The sequence below is a fragment of the Leptosomus discolor genome, chromosome 12 (genome assembly GCF_034619465.1).
Source record: "Leptosomus discolor isolate bLepDis1 chromosome 12, bLepDis1.hap2, whole genome shotgun sequence".
NCBI classification, from domain to species: Eukaryota; Metazoa; Chordata; class Aves; order Leptosomiformes; family Leptosomidae; genus Leptosomus; species Leptosomus discolor.
Window position 1 is genome coordinate 14,873,337 of NC_141402.1, and position 19,874 is coordinate 14,893,210.

Below are 19,874 nucleotides of genomic sequence, written 5' to 3' on the forward strand. Positions count from 1 at the left end.
TAGCACAGCTTTAGCCAAGCACCCGTGTTGCCCTCCTTGGAGGAAGCTGGCTGCCTTTCCGAGAATGTGCCTGGCTTATCTCCGTCTGTAACGGCGCCACTTTATTTGCTCCATGTATTTTTGCATACACAGCAGCCTCCTCTTACTTTTGTGGGGTTTTTGTATCTTGTTTAATTTTGAGCGAGGCTTGGGACTTCTTGGTTGGTTTTTTTTTTTTTTTCAAGATAAATCATAACTTTACATTCAGCGCTTTTTTTTTTTTTTTTAATTTTGTGCCAGAAGGGTCATATAGCCAACATACTGGCAAGTGTTTGTTCAGATTTGGTGTTGAAAGTGAGATTGTGTTGATCATTTCAACTAACTTGGCTGTCAATAAAGAGTAAGAATTTACTCTCTGAAGAAGAGTTGGAACATCACTGTTTCCTGTTCTTGATCTGCACGTTTTCATCTCATATGGGCAAGGTGAAGAGATGTGAAACTAAACGGTTTTCTGTTTAGAAGTTACGGCTGTATAGAGCGCTGCCCTCATCCTAAAGCTCTTGGAGCCAGCTAAGCATACACCGTGGATAGTTTAAGCCAGCCTGTGCTGGAGCAGCTGAGCTGCAGCTCCTCTTTGGTTGTGGTGGCTGACTGTTGGTGGAGGGGAGCCTTGAAAAGCAGAGATGAATAAAGGGGGCTTTGTCCAGAGCAAGCTTAGGTAGAAGATGTGTTGTTTTTTTTGCTGTTGTGATGTGTTTTTTCCCCCCAAAATACATAAAAGCCTCATACCTACCTCAAAACATTATTTAACTGTTAGAATCACCATCAAAACCTATAGGGAAATCAGTTTTATTTAAGATAAGTATCTGCATGTGCAATCTGTGTCTTGAAGAGGGGCCAAGTTTGCTGTTGTTCTACAGGTCTGTAAGTCTGGGGCCAATGCTAACAAATACTCCATACAGCAGCACGGCAAAACTCCTGAAGTGCGTTATTGCCTGTGTAAACTTACATAAGGTGCTGTTACTTCCCAGAATAAGGAATAACTGTTCCCGAGCTGGGAATTCACCTCATTCCATTTCTCAATCTGAGATTTATTTAGATTGCAAAATGCCCGAATTGCAGAATGTTTGCAGAATGTAGCCTGCGTTTATAGACGTTTAGAATTAAAGGGCAACCAGTTTGAGGTTGCTTTTTTGTTTTGACTATAGCAGAAAGTGCAAACCCAGTAAACTGTCTCCTGGGTGCCCCTATATGTGTTATGTTTACCCAGTGTGCATATGCAGCCTGTGTTTTAGTGCTAGGCTAGAAAGGAATATTCCATTCAAACCCTTCTGCACAATCTTATTTCTGTTGCAGAAGCAATAGTTTTGGCTGCTGGTTGTTTCTGTGGGCCTAGGGCTGTGACCTGGCAAGCAGGCCAAGGGGATACGGGAAAGCAGTGCTCGGGCTGTTACTTTGTGGAGCACAAAGCTGGTGCTTTATCTCAGTGACTGTAGGGAGCTCCAGCGTTGTCGTCAGTGCTGCTGCCCTCCTTGGGGCATTGCAAGGGGATGCAATCCGAGATCTGAAGATCCCCTCCAGCACCTACCTTTTTGAAATTATGCTGATGTTTCTGGTCTTTGCAGAAAATTTTGGTTTGGAGAGAATGTGAAACACATCAGAAGACTTAGGAATATCCTCTATGGTGCAAAATGTCTGAGCTCTTGTAGGGAAAAGTTCCTGAAGTCACTTTTGAAGGCAATGCTCTGTTCTAGGTCCCCAGGCAAAATGGCACATGCGTTAGTGAGCTTGTACCCCAACTTACAGGAATAATTTTCCAGTCTTTCAAAAAGGTCACAGACAGGGCTACTTGTAGCAGCAGAGAAGGCACTTGAGCTGATGTGTACTGTAGGGGTGCGAGCTGTCACTAGGACATGAACAGAGTTGCAGCAAAACTCCAGTCTCTGGAGTAACTGAGCTGTTACACTGTTGAGTATCAGGCTCACAGGCAGCGGGGTACAAAGTTATGTGGCTGGCCCCCTGCTTTTTGCAAGGTTTCCTTGTCCATTGGGTTGGGGTTTAGATTTTCATCTCAGATAGTTCCGTTCAGAGATACAGTGTACTAGAGAATATCTGTCCTGCTGCTCCAGGCCTGTCTGTGGAAAATTGTCTCCTCTTCAGCTAAATTCTTGTTTGAAGTCCAGTGATGCCCAAGGCAGTCAGCTGCTGACACTTCATTAGCTCAGTTTGTTATTGCACCTCTTTTACCTCTTGCTTCTGTCCTTAGGCTCTCGCAGATAAAGATGGATTTGTGAATGGGGCAACTACACATACCTCTTCTGCAGAGAATTTAAAGAAGCTCTCTCAGACTTGTGAAATCATGTATGATGACCACACAATGGGGAGACGTTCTGCAAATTCATTCTACAGTGCAACTGCACTTAAGCCCAGAGCTTTCTGCAGGGGGAACAGTTGTGCCAGTTGTTAACCAAGGGAAGCCAGCAGCAAGCAGGCTACTAAGCAGAGGGACCACAATGGGTACTCAACTGTGAACCAGGCCAATAGGGCCTGATAGTTAATATATCAGTCTTAAAATCTAGCAGAGTTGTGGCTGTATAGATCTGAACTTCCCCTCAGGCAGAATGTTTACTGCTGCATCAAAAACTCTCTTTAGTTGAGCCTGCTTGAGCCCCACCAAGCTGCTGTTGCTGCAGGATGGCTGGAAGTCCCTCAAGAAGGATCTGTGAGAGCGAGCAAGGCAGGATGAGCCGTTCAGGCCTTCCTTATGGTGGTGTATGGGGGCACTATCTTCAAGCACCATCCGCAGGGACATAGGTGTAGGTGGTTTGCTTTGCAAGGGAGTTAAGAGTGAAACGTCATGTTTTCCATTCCATTAACTCTGGGATCCATTTGCCATCCCAGTACAGAGGGGAATTTCACTTAGCAGTTCCTGCAGCCATTCTGGTACTGCAGCTGACTGTTCCTTGTGCACAGACACAGACCCGACCTTGAGCTTCAATGCACAGTGCAGGTGATCAGGCACCTTCTCCTCCCAGCTCTGTCCAGCACAAGAGCTGAACAGAAGTGTTATCCTAAGCCAACTTCAAGCACACAGAACACTTCAGTCTTCAAGGCAATTTCTCAGCTTGCTTGTTATGAGGAGCAAATAGTGCCACGGGCAGCCGAAGAAGCACCGCATACTATCTAAAAAATTGCATAACAGGAGCTATGAACTTTCAGTTGGGCAAGGACAGGCTTACCGTAATGATTTCTGTGTTGGGAGTGGAGCGGTGGGAGGGAATTCCCAGCCACGGGTATCCTTTCCAGTTTCCTCTTCTGAGAGGTTTGCATTGCCTATAAATACCCTCTCTGAGTCTGAGAGCACACAAGACAAGCTCCATTGCCTTCAGCTTTACCTTTCTGCAGTGGTGAGTGATACTCTGAATTTGGGAGCTATATGTAGTGGTTTTAGCTGGGCTAATGCTTTAGCATTAATGTGGGGCTTCTGCTGCTTCTACCGTGAGCACAGAGGGAATGCTGAAATGCAGGTTTCTCATGTCTATCTGCCTCTCTTGTGGAGTCCTCAGCTGCGCTTGTGGTCGTGCAGAGGGCATCACTCCTTGTGGGGGGAGAAATGGGTTCCTGGGCTAGCCATCAGCGCTGGGGCAGCTGCCCGGGCACAGCTATGGGTGTGATGGCTGCTTTGTCAGTGGTTTCTCAAAGGTGCTCCAGAACTGTTCATCTCTCTGATTGTCTCACAGCTCTGTGTCAGCCTTGGGCCGTGAACCATGAGGCTCGCTGTCTGCCTTGTGTTGCTGTCCTTTATTCTGCGTGCAGATGCTCGCATACTTGAAGCGGGACGATTTGTCTGGGATGCAGCGGGAGGTAAGCTGCTGTTACCACCAGCCTTTCTCTCAGGAACCCCCTCCTCGAGCACAGGTTACTGGCAGTCAGGGGACACAGACCTCAGAGCTGGGAGGTCCACAGCACCACATTAGGGATCCTGCTGGTTTCTGCTGCTGGAAGAGGGCCTTGATCAGCCCCCGCAGGCCCTTTCTGTGAGCACACCCTGTGCAAAGGCTCAGGGGGAGGAGTGCCTCTTTGTGTTAATGCTCCTTGGGCCGTCCAGCTCCTGGCTGAAACGGTACTCCATTATCTCTGGGATGACTCTTTAAGGTTAACATCATCTCTGTATCTCTGCTTTCTTCAGGGGCATGGGATATGTGGAGAGCATACCGGGACATGCGCGAGGCAAATTATAAAAATGCCGACAAATATTTCCATGCTCGTGGGAATTATGATGCTGCCCAAAGAGGACCTGGTGGTGCTTGGGCAGCCAAAGTGATCAGGTAATGGAGCGTATTTGGCTCGTTAACAGTGAGTTAATACGGATCCAGGCACTCCAGTTAAGAGTTAAGTCCTTTTTGACTTGTACTCAGCTTTTGACCTAGAAGGATGGTAAAGGGGAGTGGAAAGAGTTGATGGCTGAACAGAGATGGAATGGTGCCTTTCTCCTTGCCCACCCAGAAGGCAGATTCCTTACCTCTGCATTTCTGGTGATAAGGAGCTCTTTTGTTTCCAGTTTGTTTCCTGATGTAACAGTTATGGATTCCCCTGTGGTTCTCAGACAAGGCCTGAATAGGCGCTTGCATCTTACTTTGGGAAAAGCTAGTTTTACGTGAGTGAGGAGATCAACACAAAGTGGAGTTAACGCTGGCTGGTTCACGCGGCCTTTCTTCTTCCTGCTAGTGACATGCGGGAAAACTGGCAAAGCGACGTGAGCGGCAGAGGCGCTGAAGACACCCGCGCTGACCAAGAGGCGAACGCCTGGGGCAGAGGTGGCGGGGATCCCAACCGCTACCGCCCCCAGGGCCTTCCCAGCAAATACTAACGCTGCCCCCCAGAGGCCATCTTTGCTCCCCTGTCACACCTCCTCTGTGCAGCCCATTAAAGACATTCTCCTGAAAACCGCTCCCCCTCGCTCCTGCCTTTCCTTCGGGGTGGGGACCTCAAGTCACCGCGCTGCCTTCGAGGGAAGCAGGACCCTCTCGCGGGCCGGAGCGTCCCCGCGGTGCCATGCCAGGCAGCACGGGGGCCACCGGCGCTGCCAAGGGGCGGGGGTCTCTCTGCCTTGACCCCTCGGCTGCCCTGGGAGCCCGGGGGGAGCGGGGGGGGGGGGGGGGGGCGGGCAGGCCGCCGGCCGCGGCATACGGGGACCGATGGTCTCTGAGGGCCGACCGCGGCCTGCGGGGACCGCGGGGCGCTGGCCTCCCGGCGGGCCGCCCCGGCAGGGGGCGCTGTGGGGCGCCGGCCAGGGGCCGCTCTGGCCGCCGCCGTCTGCTTGGCGCCGGCGCGGCGGTGGCGGGCCGCCATGGACCGTAACCCGTCGCCGCCCTCCAGCGAGGCGGAGGAGGAGGGTGACGCGGTGGGGAACACGGTGTACAGCAAGCACTGGCTGTTCAGCATCCTCACCCGCCTCATCGAGGTGCGGGCGGGGGCGGCGGGGGCGCCGTGAGGGAGGAGGCCGTCGGGCCCAGGAGCGGTCAGCGCCTGGCGGGGGCGGTGTGGCCATTACCGGGGCCGGGGGACACGCGACGTGCCGGTTTGCGGGTTGTGTGGGTTTTTTTTTTAAACTGTGGCCGAAGCGATAGGTCGTCGTTCGCGTTCCGTGGCGTTTCTCGGCCGTAGCTCGCGTACCGCCGTGTGCACACCCCCGCTCCCTCCCCTTCTCTCTCAGGTCATTAGCCCCGAGAAGACGGAGCCTGCCGTGAGCCCCGAGGGAATCCAGACGGAGCTGGATGAAGAGATGGAGAATGACATTTGCAAAGTGTGGGACATGTCGATGGACGAGGTAGGGGCGACGTGCGGGAGGCAGACCTCGAGAGGGGCTCCCAGCTAAGGCGGCAGCTGCCCTGTGGTCAGCCAGAGCCCTGCTGGGAGTGGGAGGCTCCTATGGGCTCGCTCGGCGTTCTGGTTGTGATGGGGTTGGTTGTTCTGTGGTTGGGCTGGCAGCGTGCTGTGGGTCACTGGGCAGGGCAGGCGGGGTGAGCTGGCGTCCAGCAGGCACCTCTCACCAAGGCCGCTGTTCGAGATGGGCGAGTGCGTTGTTTGCGCTCTTAAGCCCAGCACTGGTTTGCAAAAGCAGGCCGTTGTGGTGTCCCAGCTGCTGGCCCCTGTGCTGCTGTTTCTCAGGGTGTAAAGCAGAACCGTGTGTGAGTGTAAAACAAACAAGGTGGTCTGCCTGAGCTTCCCTCCAGGTGTCCCCTCGATCGTATGTATGGTGCTGTTGCTTGGGGTCAGCTGGCATACATGGGGCTGATTCACGCCGGCTGGTTTTCTGTATTATGTGCAGGAGTTGAACCAAAGCTCGGAGCTGTGAGAAGCTGTAGCTTAGCTGTAGCTGAAATTAGCTCAGGTGCATAGCAGTTTGTATCTTCAGCACTTTGATTATGGAGATAATACTGATGCCAGCACTAAATAGGCATATTTTCCTCTAGCCGTTGTAATGCAGTCTGCTGGCAAGCGTAGTTTTCTCTGATAATTTTAAACCTTTTGAAGTTTAGCTACAGACTCACAGTGGCAAAGTAACAGTACTTTTTGGTAATTTTCTTAACATTCCCAAATGCTGGAAGAAATTTTCAAGTGAGAGATATATATTTTATTCATTATTATTAGTTTATTCCCTGACTCTTTGTTTAGTTATTTTAAATAAACGTGGAAGATGTATCCTTTGCTCACAAGTAGAGAACTGATCTTGGGTTTTAATGTGATAAAATGAGGAGGAGATTTCCTCTTTTGTATTATCTGATCAAGAGCTAATGGTAATCCATTCCCTTGTTTCTTTTTGTATGTCTGGATGATGTCACTGTCTGAAAACATAGTATTTGCAGAGTTCTGACTTAGTGTCTCTGATTCTCTGTTAAGACAGAGAGCAAAAGAAACTAAATATGACTTTTTGGCTCATTGTATAGCAAATCTCTGGCATCCTGAATCACCATCAGGGCTTGCTGATCCTTTCTCATTGAAAAGCAAGGATTATTGTTATTAACCATTGGGCAATAACTGATCTCTTGTAGTGAGTTTGACATCTCTTTGATCTGGTCCTTGTGCTGTGAGAAAAGGTTTGATTTTGCATTTGGAAATTGCAAAAGTCCATTTACTTCTTTGTTGACTTTCTTCACAGGATGTCGCTTTGTTTCTTCAGGAGTTCAACGCCCCTGATATATTCATGGGAGTTTTTGCCAAGTCAAAATGCCCTCGCCTTACTGTAAGTATGGGCTGTCAGATAGCTGTCCCATATTTATAGCAATAGTAGGTAGCTCTGCGCATGGATTAGCGCATATCTCCCTCCTCCTCCCATTGCATGTTTGAATATGTGAGGGGAACAAGGAGAAGACACAAAATCAAATTTTAAAATTATCTTCCGCAGTGTTTTTAATGTGGTCTAATCAGAAGCATTTCAGTGATGCTGAAGCCGATACATGTCACTACTGATGAAGGACTGATTAAACCTAGTTGTAAGGCTTGTTATAAAAGTAAAGACTGGCCTTTTTTCCTCATGACTTGTTTCATGATTACTGAAAAGAAATGGTCATGAATTTGTTTAGTCAGGCCTACAAAAGTGTGGTGGGCTCACCCTGTCTGGACTCCAGGTCCCCACCAAAGCCGCTCTGTCACTCCGCTTGTCAGCTGGACAGGGAAGAGAGAATGTTACGAAAGACTTATGGATTGAGATGAGGACAGGGAGAGATCGCTCGCCAATTACCATCACAGGCAAAACGGACACGACTTGGGGAAGGCAGTTTAATTCATTATCAATCAAATTGGAGTAGCGTACTGAGAACTAAAACCAAATCCTAAACACATCTTTCCCCTGCCCCTCCCTTCTTCCCAGGCAGAATTTCACTCCTGATTTCTCTACCTCCTCCCTGCCAGCGGCACAGGGGGACAGAGAGTGGGAGTTGCCATCGGTTCATCACACCTTGTCTGTGCTGCTCCTTCCTCCTCACTCTCTTCTGCTGGTCCACTGTGGGGTCCCTCCCACGAGTCAGTCCTCCACGAACTTCTCCAATGTGAATCCTTCCTACAGGCTACAGTTCTCACGAACTACTCCAGCCTGGGTCCCCCACAGGGTCACAAGTCCTGCCAGCGAACCTGCTCCAGCGTGGGCTCCTCTCTCCATGGGGCCACAGGTCCCACCAGGAGCCTGCTCCAGCGTGGGCTCTCCACAGGGTCACAGCCTCCTTCAGGCATCCACCTCCCCCAGTGTAGGGTCCTCCATGGGCTGCAGGTGGAGATCTGCTCCACTCTTAACCTCCATGGGCTGCAGGGGGACAGCCTGCCGCACCATGGTCTTCACCACGGGCTGCAGGGGAATCTCTGCTCCAGTGCCTGGAGCACCTCCTTCCCCTCCTCCTTCACTGACCCTGGTGTCTGCAGGGCTCCTTCTCTCACACCTTCTCACTTGTCTTTTCAGCTGCAGTTGCACCATTGTTTCCCTCCTGCCCCCCAGCTTCTTAAATCTGTTGTCACAGAGGTGCTCCGCCGTTGCTGATGGGCTCGGCCTTGGCCAGCGGCTGGTCTGTCTTGAAGCCGGCTGGCATTGGCTTTATCGAACATGGGGGAAATTTCTGGCATCTTCTCACAGAAGCCACCCCTGCAGCCCACCCGCTACCAAAACCTTGCCTCACAAACCCAATACAAAAAGTAATCTTAGTGGTTAGGAACTGTTAGACACCAGTGCTTAATCCTTTTTTCTTTCTTTTCACTTTATTTTGATGTCATGGTTTCACGGCTTGTATTACACAGCGCACTATAGCATTTAAGATAGGATTTTCAAAGGTATTTGGTGTTGGTATAACTCCCCTTTCTCTGAAGTTTCCAGATGCTTTACTTCAGGAGATGAGTAGGGACACACAGGGTTTTGAAAGTTCAGTGCTTTGTCTTTTGAAGGTAAAACCAAGATTGGAAGTGAGTGCAAATTGGCTGTCACAGCTTCTTTCTTGAAATTGTGTCTGCTAGAGTGTCTGCTGTAATTTAGCAGAGGTAACAGCATGTTAACAATTGACAAGATAACCTTGAGTGGCGAGAGTTGGTTTCCAACTTTAAATTGCTGAATGTGAATGATTCCCAGGACATTCTGTGTTAGCAGCAGTCACCCACAGGTACTTCAGAGCTCCCACAGTCCCCTATATAGAAGCGTGCATCCTTTTAATGATCATCTAGGCATGAATATCCTAATGGAGTGCACTGCTTTTGTTTTTGTTTTTTTTTTTTTTTTAATAGAGCTTTGGATTCAGGAAATGGACTTTGCTGGAAGCTTGTATTAAGACCCCTTTCTTTTGGGAGGAAGTGAATATATGTGAGGGTTGCGCTTACGTGGTGATATTTTTGTCCTTGGGATACTTTATTGATTTAATAATAGGGAAATAAAATGGTAAAAATTTGCAGTTGCCTCATTATACTGTGTTTTGACTTTTCAGGAAATTTGTGTGGGAATATTAGGAAATATGGCCTGTTTCCAAGACATATGCATGTCTATTAGTAAAGATGAGAATCTTGGGTAAGTGTGCATGTGCTTTATCCATGCATGAGTACTACTTTTCTGGACTGACAATCATGAGATATATGTTGTAGAGGGAGCTAAGTTTGCCCGCCATGCCTTGTCTTCATTCACACCTTTTTGGCTGACCACATTTGTGTGGGAAATGTTCAGTGAAGGAAAAAAAATGATACAGACCACTATTGTTTTGTTTTGTTTTGTTCTTAATCACCAGTCAAGTTCTTGAATCTTGTAATTTCCGAGTTTGGCAATCTTGAAACACTAGAAGTGCATGCACAGTCAGGAAAAGCTGGTTTTAATCTCAGAACATGGCTGCAGCTATGAAATTAACCTTTTTATACTTTTTTTTTAAACAAAGGTAGATATTATTAACTTTTATCTTGAATCTTGTCCTTAAAGCCAAGTGTTACTGCAACGTTTGTGTGATTCGGACTCCCCAACTCTTCTGGAAACAAGCAGGTAGGACATCTTGGAAATTAATGCATCATTGGTGTAGTTCTGCTGCGTTCTGAGGCCTGGGAAGAAAACTGACACGTGGGCTCACTATTTTATTACCCTCTCACCCTGTCCTTTTATCATTTCCGCATTGGTCTGGAATTGATTTGCTGTGAGTTAGATTCCTGTTTCTATCATGTCATTCTCATTATTTTGGATTTACACTGTACAGCTAAAATTACTGAATTTGCTTCTAATTTGTTAAATGGGAATTCTTGTCTAGGTTGTTGCTGACTTGCCTCTCCCAGCCTGAGGTGGCCAATGTCTGGGTTGAGAGAATCCGCGAAAACCCTTCCGTGTATGACTGCGTTTGCTTTATCATGTCCAGCTCTACAAATGGTGAGTTGCCAAAACAAGCTGGGAATTAGTGGGTGTTTGCAGGAAAAAATAAGAACTGAAGTATGCAGTTTCAAAGACAAGTATTTTCAATTGGGAGTACAGGATTTCTTCAAGATGAAGCAAAGCTCATGAATTCAAAGGGCACCAAGAGAAACTTGTCCTGCCTTTGCAGGCTTATAAATACATGTATAAAAGCAAACAGAAAAGCACCCACAGAGGAAGAAGAAAGCTCTGGGGGGGAATCAAAATAAGTCTAATAGAGTAAATTATTTGGCACAGTGGAGGAAAGGACATACTCCTCATTCAGGGATATACGTATGTCATTTTTGATCCTTGAAGCAAGACCTCATTTAAATTTTTTTACAGATCAGTTATGTCTTTTACATTTTTGGAACTCTCATACTTGTGGAATGTGAACTGGAGGAATGGTTCAGTTACTCTGCATGGCAGCTGAACACTGAACAGGCTTTGGGTGTGCAATCAGCTGTACACAGATCTCTCAGCACTCATTTGGCAAAACCCACACTTAAGCATCTAATAATGGAAATATTTTTAATAGCATTTATGTTTAACATCCAACTCAATTGTAAGAGCAGTTATAATTTGTCTAGGAATCCTAATAATTTAGGTTTTTCAGTGTGGTTGGTTGTTTTCTTTTTTAGTGATAATGCTCAGAAATCCTGCTCTGTCCAATTGGAATTACAGATCTACTTAAGTAAAACGTAGATTGGCAGGTGTGAGATCAGCAGAAAACTGTGTTTAGGGGCAAATCTTGGAAAGTGTTACTTCAGAAGCAGAGATTATGGCTTCTCAGGAACGTGAAGTCTCTTTGCAGAATAAAGTTTGTGCTTTGTAGATGGCATGATAAGGTAGAAGGTGTCAGTGGGCTTTCATAGAATCCCTATTTATCAAGCTCTTTACCTGACCTGTGCCACAAAAAAGGAATTAGAGATAGCAACCCTTAATGGGTTGTGAACAAAACTAATGTATTTCAGCACTGAATTTACTCTGAATCCTTTTATTAGCATTTTGTGAGCTAATTTTTGCTCTTTGTTTTTAGTCTTGTTGAAATAAATTTATACATTCTCTCTTGTGCAGTCGAATTGCTGGTAAAAGTGGGTGAAGTGGTGGACAAACTCTTTGATCTAGACGAAGAGCTAATGTTAAACTGGATTAAAAGTGGCACTTGTCGGTCTGTGGGACCATCTGTAGACGATTCCCCTGAAGAGCTTCCAGATTTTAAGATTGTGCCTTGTATACTTGAAGCAGCCAAACAAGTCCGGTATGTGAGATTTCTTTTCAGTTTCGTGGCTGGGGAGACTCCTTGTCACCTTGTTAAGACCCTTCTGAACCTCTTGATTTCAGTGGGAGCAGCAGAGTTTGGCAGATCACTAGAATATGTTTTCCTGTGCTTACGATTTGAAATGAGTCAACTAGTTTGTTAGCAAAGAGAATGGCAGTGATTGCTGATAGTCTTCTGTGTGTCCAAAACACACAGAGTATAAACTCACTAATCAGATATTTAATTTGTCTTTGTTTTCTGTTTGTTCTGTGCAGATCAGATAATCCGGAAGGACTTGACGTTTATATGCATATTTTGCAGCTCCTGACCACGGTGGATGAGGGTGTTCAGGCTATTGGTAAGACACTTGAATTGCTACATATGGTGGGACCAAGAGTGGCAGTAACTTCTAGATTATGAGATATTTAATGCAAAGAAAAATCATAGGCCTAGATTAAATTTGTTGGGTTGGTGGGTTCTCTTTCTTTCTTTCTCAAGTGCAGGCTCCTGATGGAGGAAAAGAGACTTGGAGTTTGCTTTATGACCTCGTGTGCCACGAGCTTTGCCAGCCAGACGATCCACCCATCATTGTGCAGGAGCAGAAGACTGTGTTGGCCTCTATTTTGTCCGTGCTGTCTGCTATGTTTGCTTCACAGACAGAACAAGAATACACCAAGATGAGGAAAAGCAAGTCGTGCTTTTTTCTGCTCTTTTTTAAAGTTATTTTCACAATTGACTTTGTGGAGTGAAAGGTGGTGAATTTGTTACTGTTTTCTAGAGATCACAGAATTCACAGAACACAGAATTCGGTTACAGTTGGAGTACAGTAAGATTCTGTACTGGTGACTCTACAAATCACAGCTAGCTCGCAGTTACTGGGTATCTCTGAAGAGTCACAGTAATAGAATCTACAGTTTCTGTTCGGTGTTCTCTGTCAGGTAACTTAATGAAGATTGCAGAATTCATCTTCGCTAAAATACGAGGTCTTGATAGTATTATCTCTTTTAGTAGAGGGAGATTCTGCACTTACTTAAATCCATCTTTTATCACTTGTTACCTTTCAATCCATTGACAAGTGTTTAGAATTAAAAGCCTGCCTATCTTGGGAATGTGAGTGAGGGTCATCTGCAGCAGGAAGATGTGTCAGTCTGGTTTATCAGTTAGGATTATCTGGACACACATTTAACATACTCTCTTCTCTGAGTTACTACTAGAGACATTTTCCTTCTCATACTCCTTACCACTGGCATATACTGCTTGTAGATACAAGTTAGCTTGCATAAAAAATTGTTTGGGTTTTCTACTGCATTGCCACTTGCTTCTTCAGAACAGTCTTTGAGTGACGAAACACAACGCTGTCGGAATATACATTCCTGTGGCTTTTGTGTGAAATGTTGTGGCGTGTTTCAAAATTCGAATGCCTTGAAAGAATGAGGAAAAATTTGCACTGATAAACCTCCATTTTCTTGTTGCTTTATGTTAGATATGCCTCTGATTGGGAGCTTGATTCGTATCTTACAATACATGGAGGGCTGTGGGAAGAGGTCTGCTGATGACTCAAAGGAGTCCAAACAAGAAGAGACTGGAAGTGCCGATGTAAATGAGGAAGATTTCCATTTAAAAATTTTGAAGGATATTTGCTGCGAATTACTTTCCAATATGCTTCAAGAACTGACTAAGGTAAGAATAAACAAAATTCTGAGAGGTATTTCTGCAGGGTAAGTAAGAAAAAAGACATTACTGTTAATGTGGGCATTTTCCTCTGCAAGTGGAGTTACATGCCAGAAGTTCGTTAGTGAAGCATCAGACGTAGCAACGTGTGTGTTAGATGGCAAGGACGCAGGTTTTCTGAGGCGTGTACCTTCAGGGCCAAGATTCCGTATGATAAATTCTCTGGGTGTATGTTGCCATTTGTTTTGAATGAAAGCCGGGTTATTTATGAAAGGGAAAAAATATCAGTATATAAACTCACCTTCTCAGCTGGGCTTTTTTATTATGGGAGCAGTCAGATTAAGAGGCTTGTGATGGGGGAGCTTTCACATCTTTTTGGAGTACCTACACCCGGCATTCTCTGAGAGCGGTAAACTCTGGTTGTTTTACCCATTTTTTGAGAATGAAGCGGATACTATAGACACTGCATAACTTTTGAGTTTGTTCTTTCAGCAACAGTTCATGACATGCTGGTTGTATTTCTCATTTTATTTTCCAGGAAAATATGTTAGAAGGACTACACCAGGGACATTTAAATGAACAGACGTGTTCCTGTGCGTTTCAGAACCTCTTACCTCTGTATTCTGCATCGGTGAGTATATGACAAGGTCTTTAACGTAGCTGAAAAAATACTTGGATGGCAAGACCTTTCAGGATCAGCTGTAGAGGTAGGACAGAATTGCTCAGACACGGGTTATATGCCATTCTAGACAGTCTTACCCTCTCTGTCTCTTCTGGCTTACTAGAGCTTTGCCTAGATCCTCAGCTGATGTAAGGGTCAAATGGTGCTGAAATGAATGGATATCTGCAAATGTATGCTAGCTGAAAATTTGTCCTGTACATTTTTATAGAATAATTATTCTAAATATTTTTCATAGGGAGCTTTCCTTTGTGTACTTTCAAACAAAAAAAAAAGAGTTTGGGGAAGGCGATAATATTTCAAAATTTAGACAAACTGAAATTGTGGGATTTAGGAGGAATGTGGAGTATTTTCTGTTATTCTTTGCAGTGGCTGCTGCTGGCTGCTGTTGCTGGGAAGGTGCAGAAATAAAAAGTCTCCGTATACCAAGTATAAGAGTTCTGTGTTCCATGCAAGCTTGTTTTTTCTTTTTGTGTGTGTGTGCAATTTATTTCCAGGTGGAGAGTTTCCTTGAAGTTCTGCGTGAGGCTGATCAGACACTTGCTGACAATCTAGAGAAACGTTTCCCGAGCCTGAAGGTTCACGCCTAAGAATGTACATGAAATATTTTCCTCCTTTGGAATGAAGATTTTTTGACTGTTTCATGACAGTGTTTCAGAAACCAACTCTTCAGTAAATGCAGGAGAATGAAGCAACCTCCTTACGCACAGGTGGCTTTTAAGAAATGTTCCAGGTAGCCCCGATTAACCTAGGGTTAATCTGGTCTGCATGGGGAAGGAAATCACTGGCAATTTAGTTCTGCATCTTCCATCCTGTTTGCTCTGGGAGACAAGCTGATTTGTAGTTGCTCTTCTGCAGTGTAGTTTTCTTTGAATAACTCTTGGTTCTGTGCTTTTCAACTTAAGTTGAAACAGCAAAATGAATGAAATGCACTGAGTAGTTTTTTAACATGATGCTGGTTTCTTCCAAGTTGCTGTTGGCGAAAGGAGGGTTGATCAACAGGAAATCCCAGATGTCCTTTCCCTTAAGGCACCTGATAGAAACAGTTAAATTACACAGAGTTGTTTGGGTTTTTTTTCTCTTTTAGATCCTATCAGTACCTTGAGCAGGTATTGTAACAGAAATGTTTCATCCTGCTCTTTTAAAATCTTCAGACTTTGAAGCCTCTTCTGCATTGCAGCTCTGAGTTGCGTCTAGGTCCTGTGCAGTTTAAAGGATTTGAGAATATGGTTACCCATGGTCTGTGCTGCGGCCAGTTATCCAGAGCTGGAGTGGTAGGGCAGGTTTGGATGTAATCCGTGGCATTCTTGAAAACTTTCTGCTTTTTGAAAGAAGCCTGTACTTCAGTTCAGGAATGTAACGTGTGTCAGGCAGTCCTTTCCTCGTTTGTGTGTCTTACGAATTATCTGTGAATGACATCAGAAATGCCATGTTAGCCTTGGATTTTCAGGGGAGCTTATGATGTTAGGTCACTTGCAGTAAATTCAGTCTACAGCCTTCTAAAAATCCCACTTTTAATTATATTATGTTTTAACTGCATTACATTTTTAGATCATGCCTGCATGCGGTGCAGCTGACATTTTCTGTGTCTGAAAAAGTATAGCAACACATCAGCTTCACTGTCTCTGTAAATGAGAGTGGAAAATAATTGGTCTTTGTTAGGTTTGAGATAGAAAAGAAAATGGGAACCAGGGCACAGAGAATTACTTCATACCATATACACACATTCCCTGGCTCTCCAGGTTTTTATAGACTTCAAGTATTGTGCTGGGCCCTGCTTCGTCTGCCCTGAGGTACCAGTACGTGTGGTAAAACACAGTATGTGTATATGTATATAGCCTTTTCATCCAAACCTCCAGTTTTCAGAAATAGTGCAATTTAGTCATTCCCTTGGGCTGCCAGCAGCATCTTGGTTGTCAGCAGGGGATTTAGAATGACAAATGTCTGACTTGTGTCACCAAAAAGAATTGCCATGGTTTCTATCAATTTTTGTATGCTATGATTATTGGTGAAAACTGGTAACTGTGAATAGGATGACAGCATTTTTCATACTACTTTGACAGTTTTGGGATATTTTCTTAAACCTACAGATTTGTAATAAAGTTTCTTTTTAAAAAAAAAACTATATGCTTTCCTTCATTCTAAGTGTCAATTAAATTTGTTTTCTGAGCCACTGGAAATGTCTGTTACTGTCAAATATGTCATTTGTAAGAGGAAAGTGGAACCTCTCCGTAATGTCAATGTCCTGTAAAATACGTTGTCCTTCATTAGATACTAATTTTAACTCTCTCTTGCTTTCTTTGTTTAGTTATTTTTATGGTCTGGAAGTTGATGTGTCTCTTACCCGGTTGTTAACATTTTTCTGAGCGTAGTTTGTCCCCAGGTTTGTCATAAGTATCTTTGTGATAGTCCACCACAGTTGAGAATTATTTCTGGTTCGTGTCTCTCAAAACTGTTCTAGTTGTTGAAATTTTGCAGTGGTGGTTTAATGTAATGTACAAAAAAGCTGGGACAAGGTCTGTTGTTTTATTTTGTTCCTTTTCGGTACACAAATATCCAGTATTGGCCGATTGATTGTTAAATGTGGTATCACTAATTACAATGAGTAGGTGAGCTACATCGTTTTCCTGATAGAATTACTGCCTGAGTGGGCTGGTACCTAATGCCTGTCACTGGTGGTTACGGTGGCCTGTGTCAGTAAGTAGGAGACAACTGGGTCCCATCCTCCCACTCTTCTGTGGTAGCAGCAGCTGGAGAAACGGGTCCGTCAGCCTTGCTTCAGCCGAACGATGGTTCGAGTGTGCTGGGAGTTGTTGGTAAACACGGGGAAATGGAGACTGGGTGCCCCCTTTGCCTTTCCAAGCTATTTCCCCCCCCGTCAGGCTGCTCTTGTGCAGCCTGTGCCGTGCGTGGGCCAGCACTGTGTTCAGGGGCAGGAGGCTGATGCCAAATTGAACGCGAGGGGAATGAGCCGTGTTTTGGGCATTCGGGTGTGGAAGAAACTCGTGGTAGCGAGTGAACGATGTGTTTGGAAATGGTGCGCGCGTAGTTCGTCATCTCGCCAGCAGGGATCTCCCTCAGCCTGTGTGCACACATCGTGTGTCCCGTGGGTTGGGGGGGCCGGGGGGATTATTTTTTTTTGGTTCCCTTTCCTAGCCATGCTTTGACACCGACTGGCAAGCCCCATCTCTCTGGGCTGGTTGACTCAATGGGTATGTGGCTGTACAAGCAGGCGAGCAGCTTTCTTCCAGACCAAAGGTCTGATTGCCTCCGTAACACCCCCCTTTGGGGAAGAATGAGAAGCACTTGTCCCTGCTTTGTGCAGAGATCTGAACAAGAAGTGGGTATCTGAAGCACTGAACTAAAGTTCAAAGGAACACAGTCCTGCTTGGACAGAGCTGGATGCGAATTGTGGCATGAGAACACCAAGAAAATAGAGGTAGAAATCAGACTGGAAGACCTTGTTTTCAGTTAGGCTTAATAGATCCATATACAAATTTCATTCAAAGATAAGATTCTAACATTCTTTTGACTCATGTTTTATGTAAATTTGCCATCTTTATCCCACATAATTTTTTCCTGTTGGGGCAAAGCACCATAAAACCAAAGAAATTTGAGATGTGGGGGGAAAAAACCAACTATATCAGAATGCTTCATCTGTTCCCTTGACGGTGCAAGGAGTTTGTTGCTGCTGTTGATATCCTAATGCTTGTCCAGCATTCATGTCACAAACCTGTCTTTTCTGGTAGACTAAATCATGAAACCTAACGTGCTGGGAAGTTCTTTTCTACGCTTCTCCATATTCAGGTCACTCTACTTTCTTAATTTTCTGTCATTACTTTTTTAGTACATATTTTCTTGTTACTGCCGTGGTGATTCCTTTTTGTGTAAGATTATGTGTTGTTAGGATTGATCTGTTATAACTGCCTTTTGCTGTAACTAAGCTGAATACAAAAAACCTCCAAACCAATCTTTATTTGTAAGTCAACTGTCTTCATAGTTTATTATCCTGGTATGAAAAGGTATGGATATGTTAGTGTGGTTTTGTTTGGTTTGAAAATATGTGCTCTTTCCCCCTAGCCTTATTTTGGCTGTTACTGAGAGTTACAAAAGCAGCCATATCTCTGTTACCTTTTTCAGTCAAGAATTTGATTTTGGTTCTAGAGCAGAATCTCTTGGTCACAGCAGTTCCCTAGCATATCCTTTGTTTTCCCCTCAAAATCAAATGCGGTCCATTTTTTCCTTTTTAATACTGGCTTTTACTTACTTTTTGGTTCTAGGTGATGATGAATTCATGTGCTCTGCCAAACTCAATGAGAAAGAAAGAACCTGCTACACCTGGGGCAAGGACCAGTTTGCTGTAATATTATGCAATTTCTCAAAAATCCTTCATGCGAAGGCAAATAAAAGCAGGAAGCAGCTGTGCGTTTGCTCTGCTCCCCGGTCGCAGCCCTGTGCGTCAGTCATGCAGTTAGCGTGCCCCTCAGTCGGAGCCGACAAGGCATGAGCTAAGTGAACCTGACATCACCAGGTTGGTAAAATAAACCAGGTTATTTCCAATAGCTATTGACAGAGGTTTTGGAATGGGAAACACTGCTTCTATTCCTCCTTTTATTTGCCTCCCTGATTCAATAATTTACCCTTTTTTTAAAAAAAAAAAAAAAAAAAAAAGTTTTATATAATTCAAGGAGCTGATATCTAAGATTGGTAAGAGAAAAAGGTTGCTTCTGACTTGTTACTGTGAAGAAAATGAACAAACCCAGGGAAAACCCCCTGGGGTTCTGTTTGCTTTCTTTCTTTCAGTTCAGGTCTTTTGGGAGTTAGCTGCATGTCTTAATGATGTCTCAGAAAAGTCTGAGAGCTGAATTTTATACAAAGGCTAATGCAAAAAAGAAAGCTTGAAAAGGTAACAGTGGTAGGATGGTGTGAAGAGAAGTAAGGCAGTAATAGTAGAGAAAGAAAAAAGATGAAGAAGGGATACTGGAGAAAGAAAGGAAGGAAGGAAGAAAAAAAAACCCTGGTAGAATTATGACAAAGGGGATAAATAGCAAGTAAGTGTGATGTTGAAGGAGGTTACTATCAGTAACAATGTTAGCATTCTAGATGTGTCCAGGTGGAACAGCTAATGTGCGGTCACCTATCAAAAAGGTACAGCGTTGAGTACATTTTCTGTTTTCAAAGCTGAATCTCCTTTGTAGATTTTCTGCTCTCATGGAAATGAGACAAGTTTAAGGTGAAGGTGGGGTTTTAAAAACAACAGCAGGTGGACAAACTAGTATTGCTTGATTTTTTTTTTTTTTAAATTTTTTTTTAGATTTTTTTTTTTAAATTATTATTCACCCCCCACTTTTGCTGGCCGGCTGAGGCATCAGGGAGCTGTGTCACGATGGAGGTGAGGCAGTTTCAGGCGTTGCATGCCCTTGCCTTGCACAGGTCTGGAACCTGCCAGAGGCGAGATGCGAAAGCAGAGTCGTGCAGGGTTGATGCTTGTGTTGCCTGTTGGTCTGAGATGAGCACAGCAGACTGCAGCGTCTTCCTAGTTTTGGTGACTAGTTAGGTATCGAGGGGAAGGGGCCTGCTTGGTGCTCGTGAGAACAACATTCTGCTCAGTCTGTAATAGCATTCAGCATGAGTATAAATCTACAATCTTGAATTTGAATTCAGCATCTTTATATGAAAACATATTTACCCAAAGTTAAAAATTCTATGTGATTAATATATTCTGTTACTACTGGGATTAAAATACAAGCCTCGATGTAACACACTTGTACATCCTTGGCAGTTTCTTTGTACATATGGAGTAGGCATGGTGACTGACTGCATGTTTGTGCCTATAATAACTGAAGTCCCATTTTAAAGGAAACCATAGAAAAGCAAATGCACCTTGC

The 19,874-nt window shown here is 44.7% G+C and overlaps 2 protein-coding genes across 2 annotated transcripts; both read left to right on the forward strand.

The window, feature by feature from the left end:
* Nucleotides 1–3,746: 3,746 nt before the first annotated feature.
* Nucleotides 3,747–4,849, forward strand: LOC104344055 (serum amyloid A protein). Its single transcript, XM_009948097.2, has 3 exons — nucleotides 3,747–3,843; nucleotides 4,169–4,307; nucleotides 4,708–4,849. Exons 1-3 carry the CDS (start codon nucleotides 3,747–3,749, stop codon nucleotides 4,847–4,849), a joined length of 378 nt encoding a protein of 125 aa, XP_009946399.2.
* A 480-nt stretch (nucleotides 4,850–5,329) lies between these two features.
* SAAL1 (serum amyloid A like 1) lies at nucleotides 5,330–16,103 on the forward strand. The gene is made up of 12 exons (XM_086472031.1): nucleotides 5,330–5,443; nucleotides 5,696–5,809; nucleotides 7,142–7,225; nucleotides 9,441–9,520; nucleotides 9,920–9,979; nucleotides 10,239–10,354; nucleotides 11,453–11,636; nucleotides 11,912–11,994; nucleotides 12,135–12,323; nucleotides 13,120–13,316; nucleotides 13,846–13,938; nucleotides 14,484–16,103. The coding sequence occupies exons 1-12, from the start codon at nucleotides 5,330–5,332 to the stop codon at nucleotides 14,574–14,576; spliced, it is 1,407 nt and encodes a 468-aa protein (XP_086328157.1). The 3' UTR covers nucleotides 14,577–16,103.
* The last annotated feature ends 3,771 nt before the right edge of the window (nucleotides 16,104–19,874 follow it).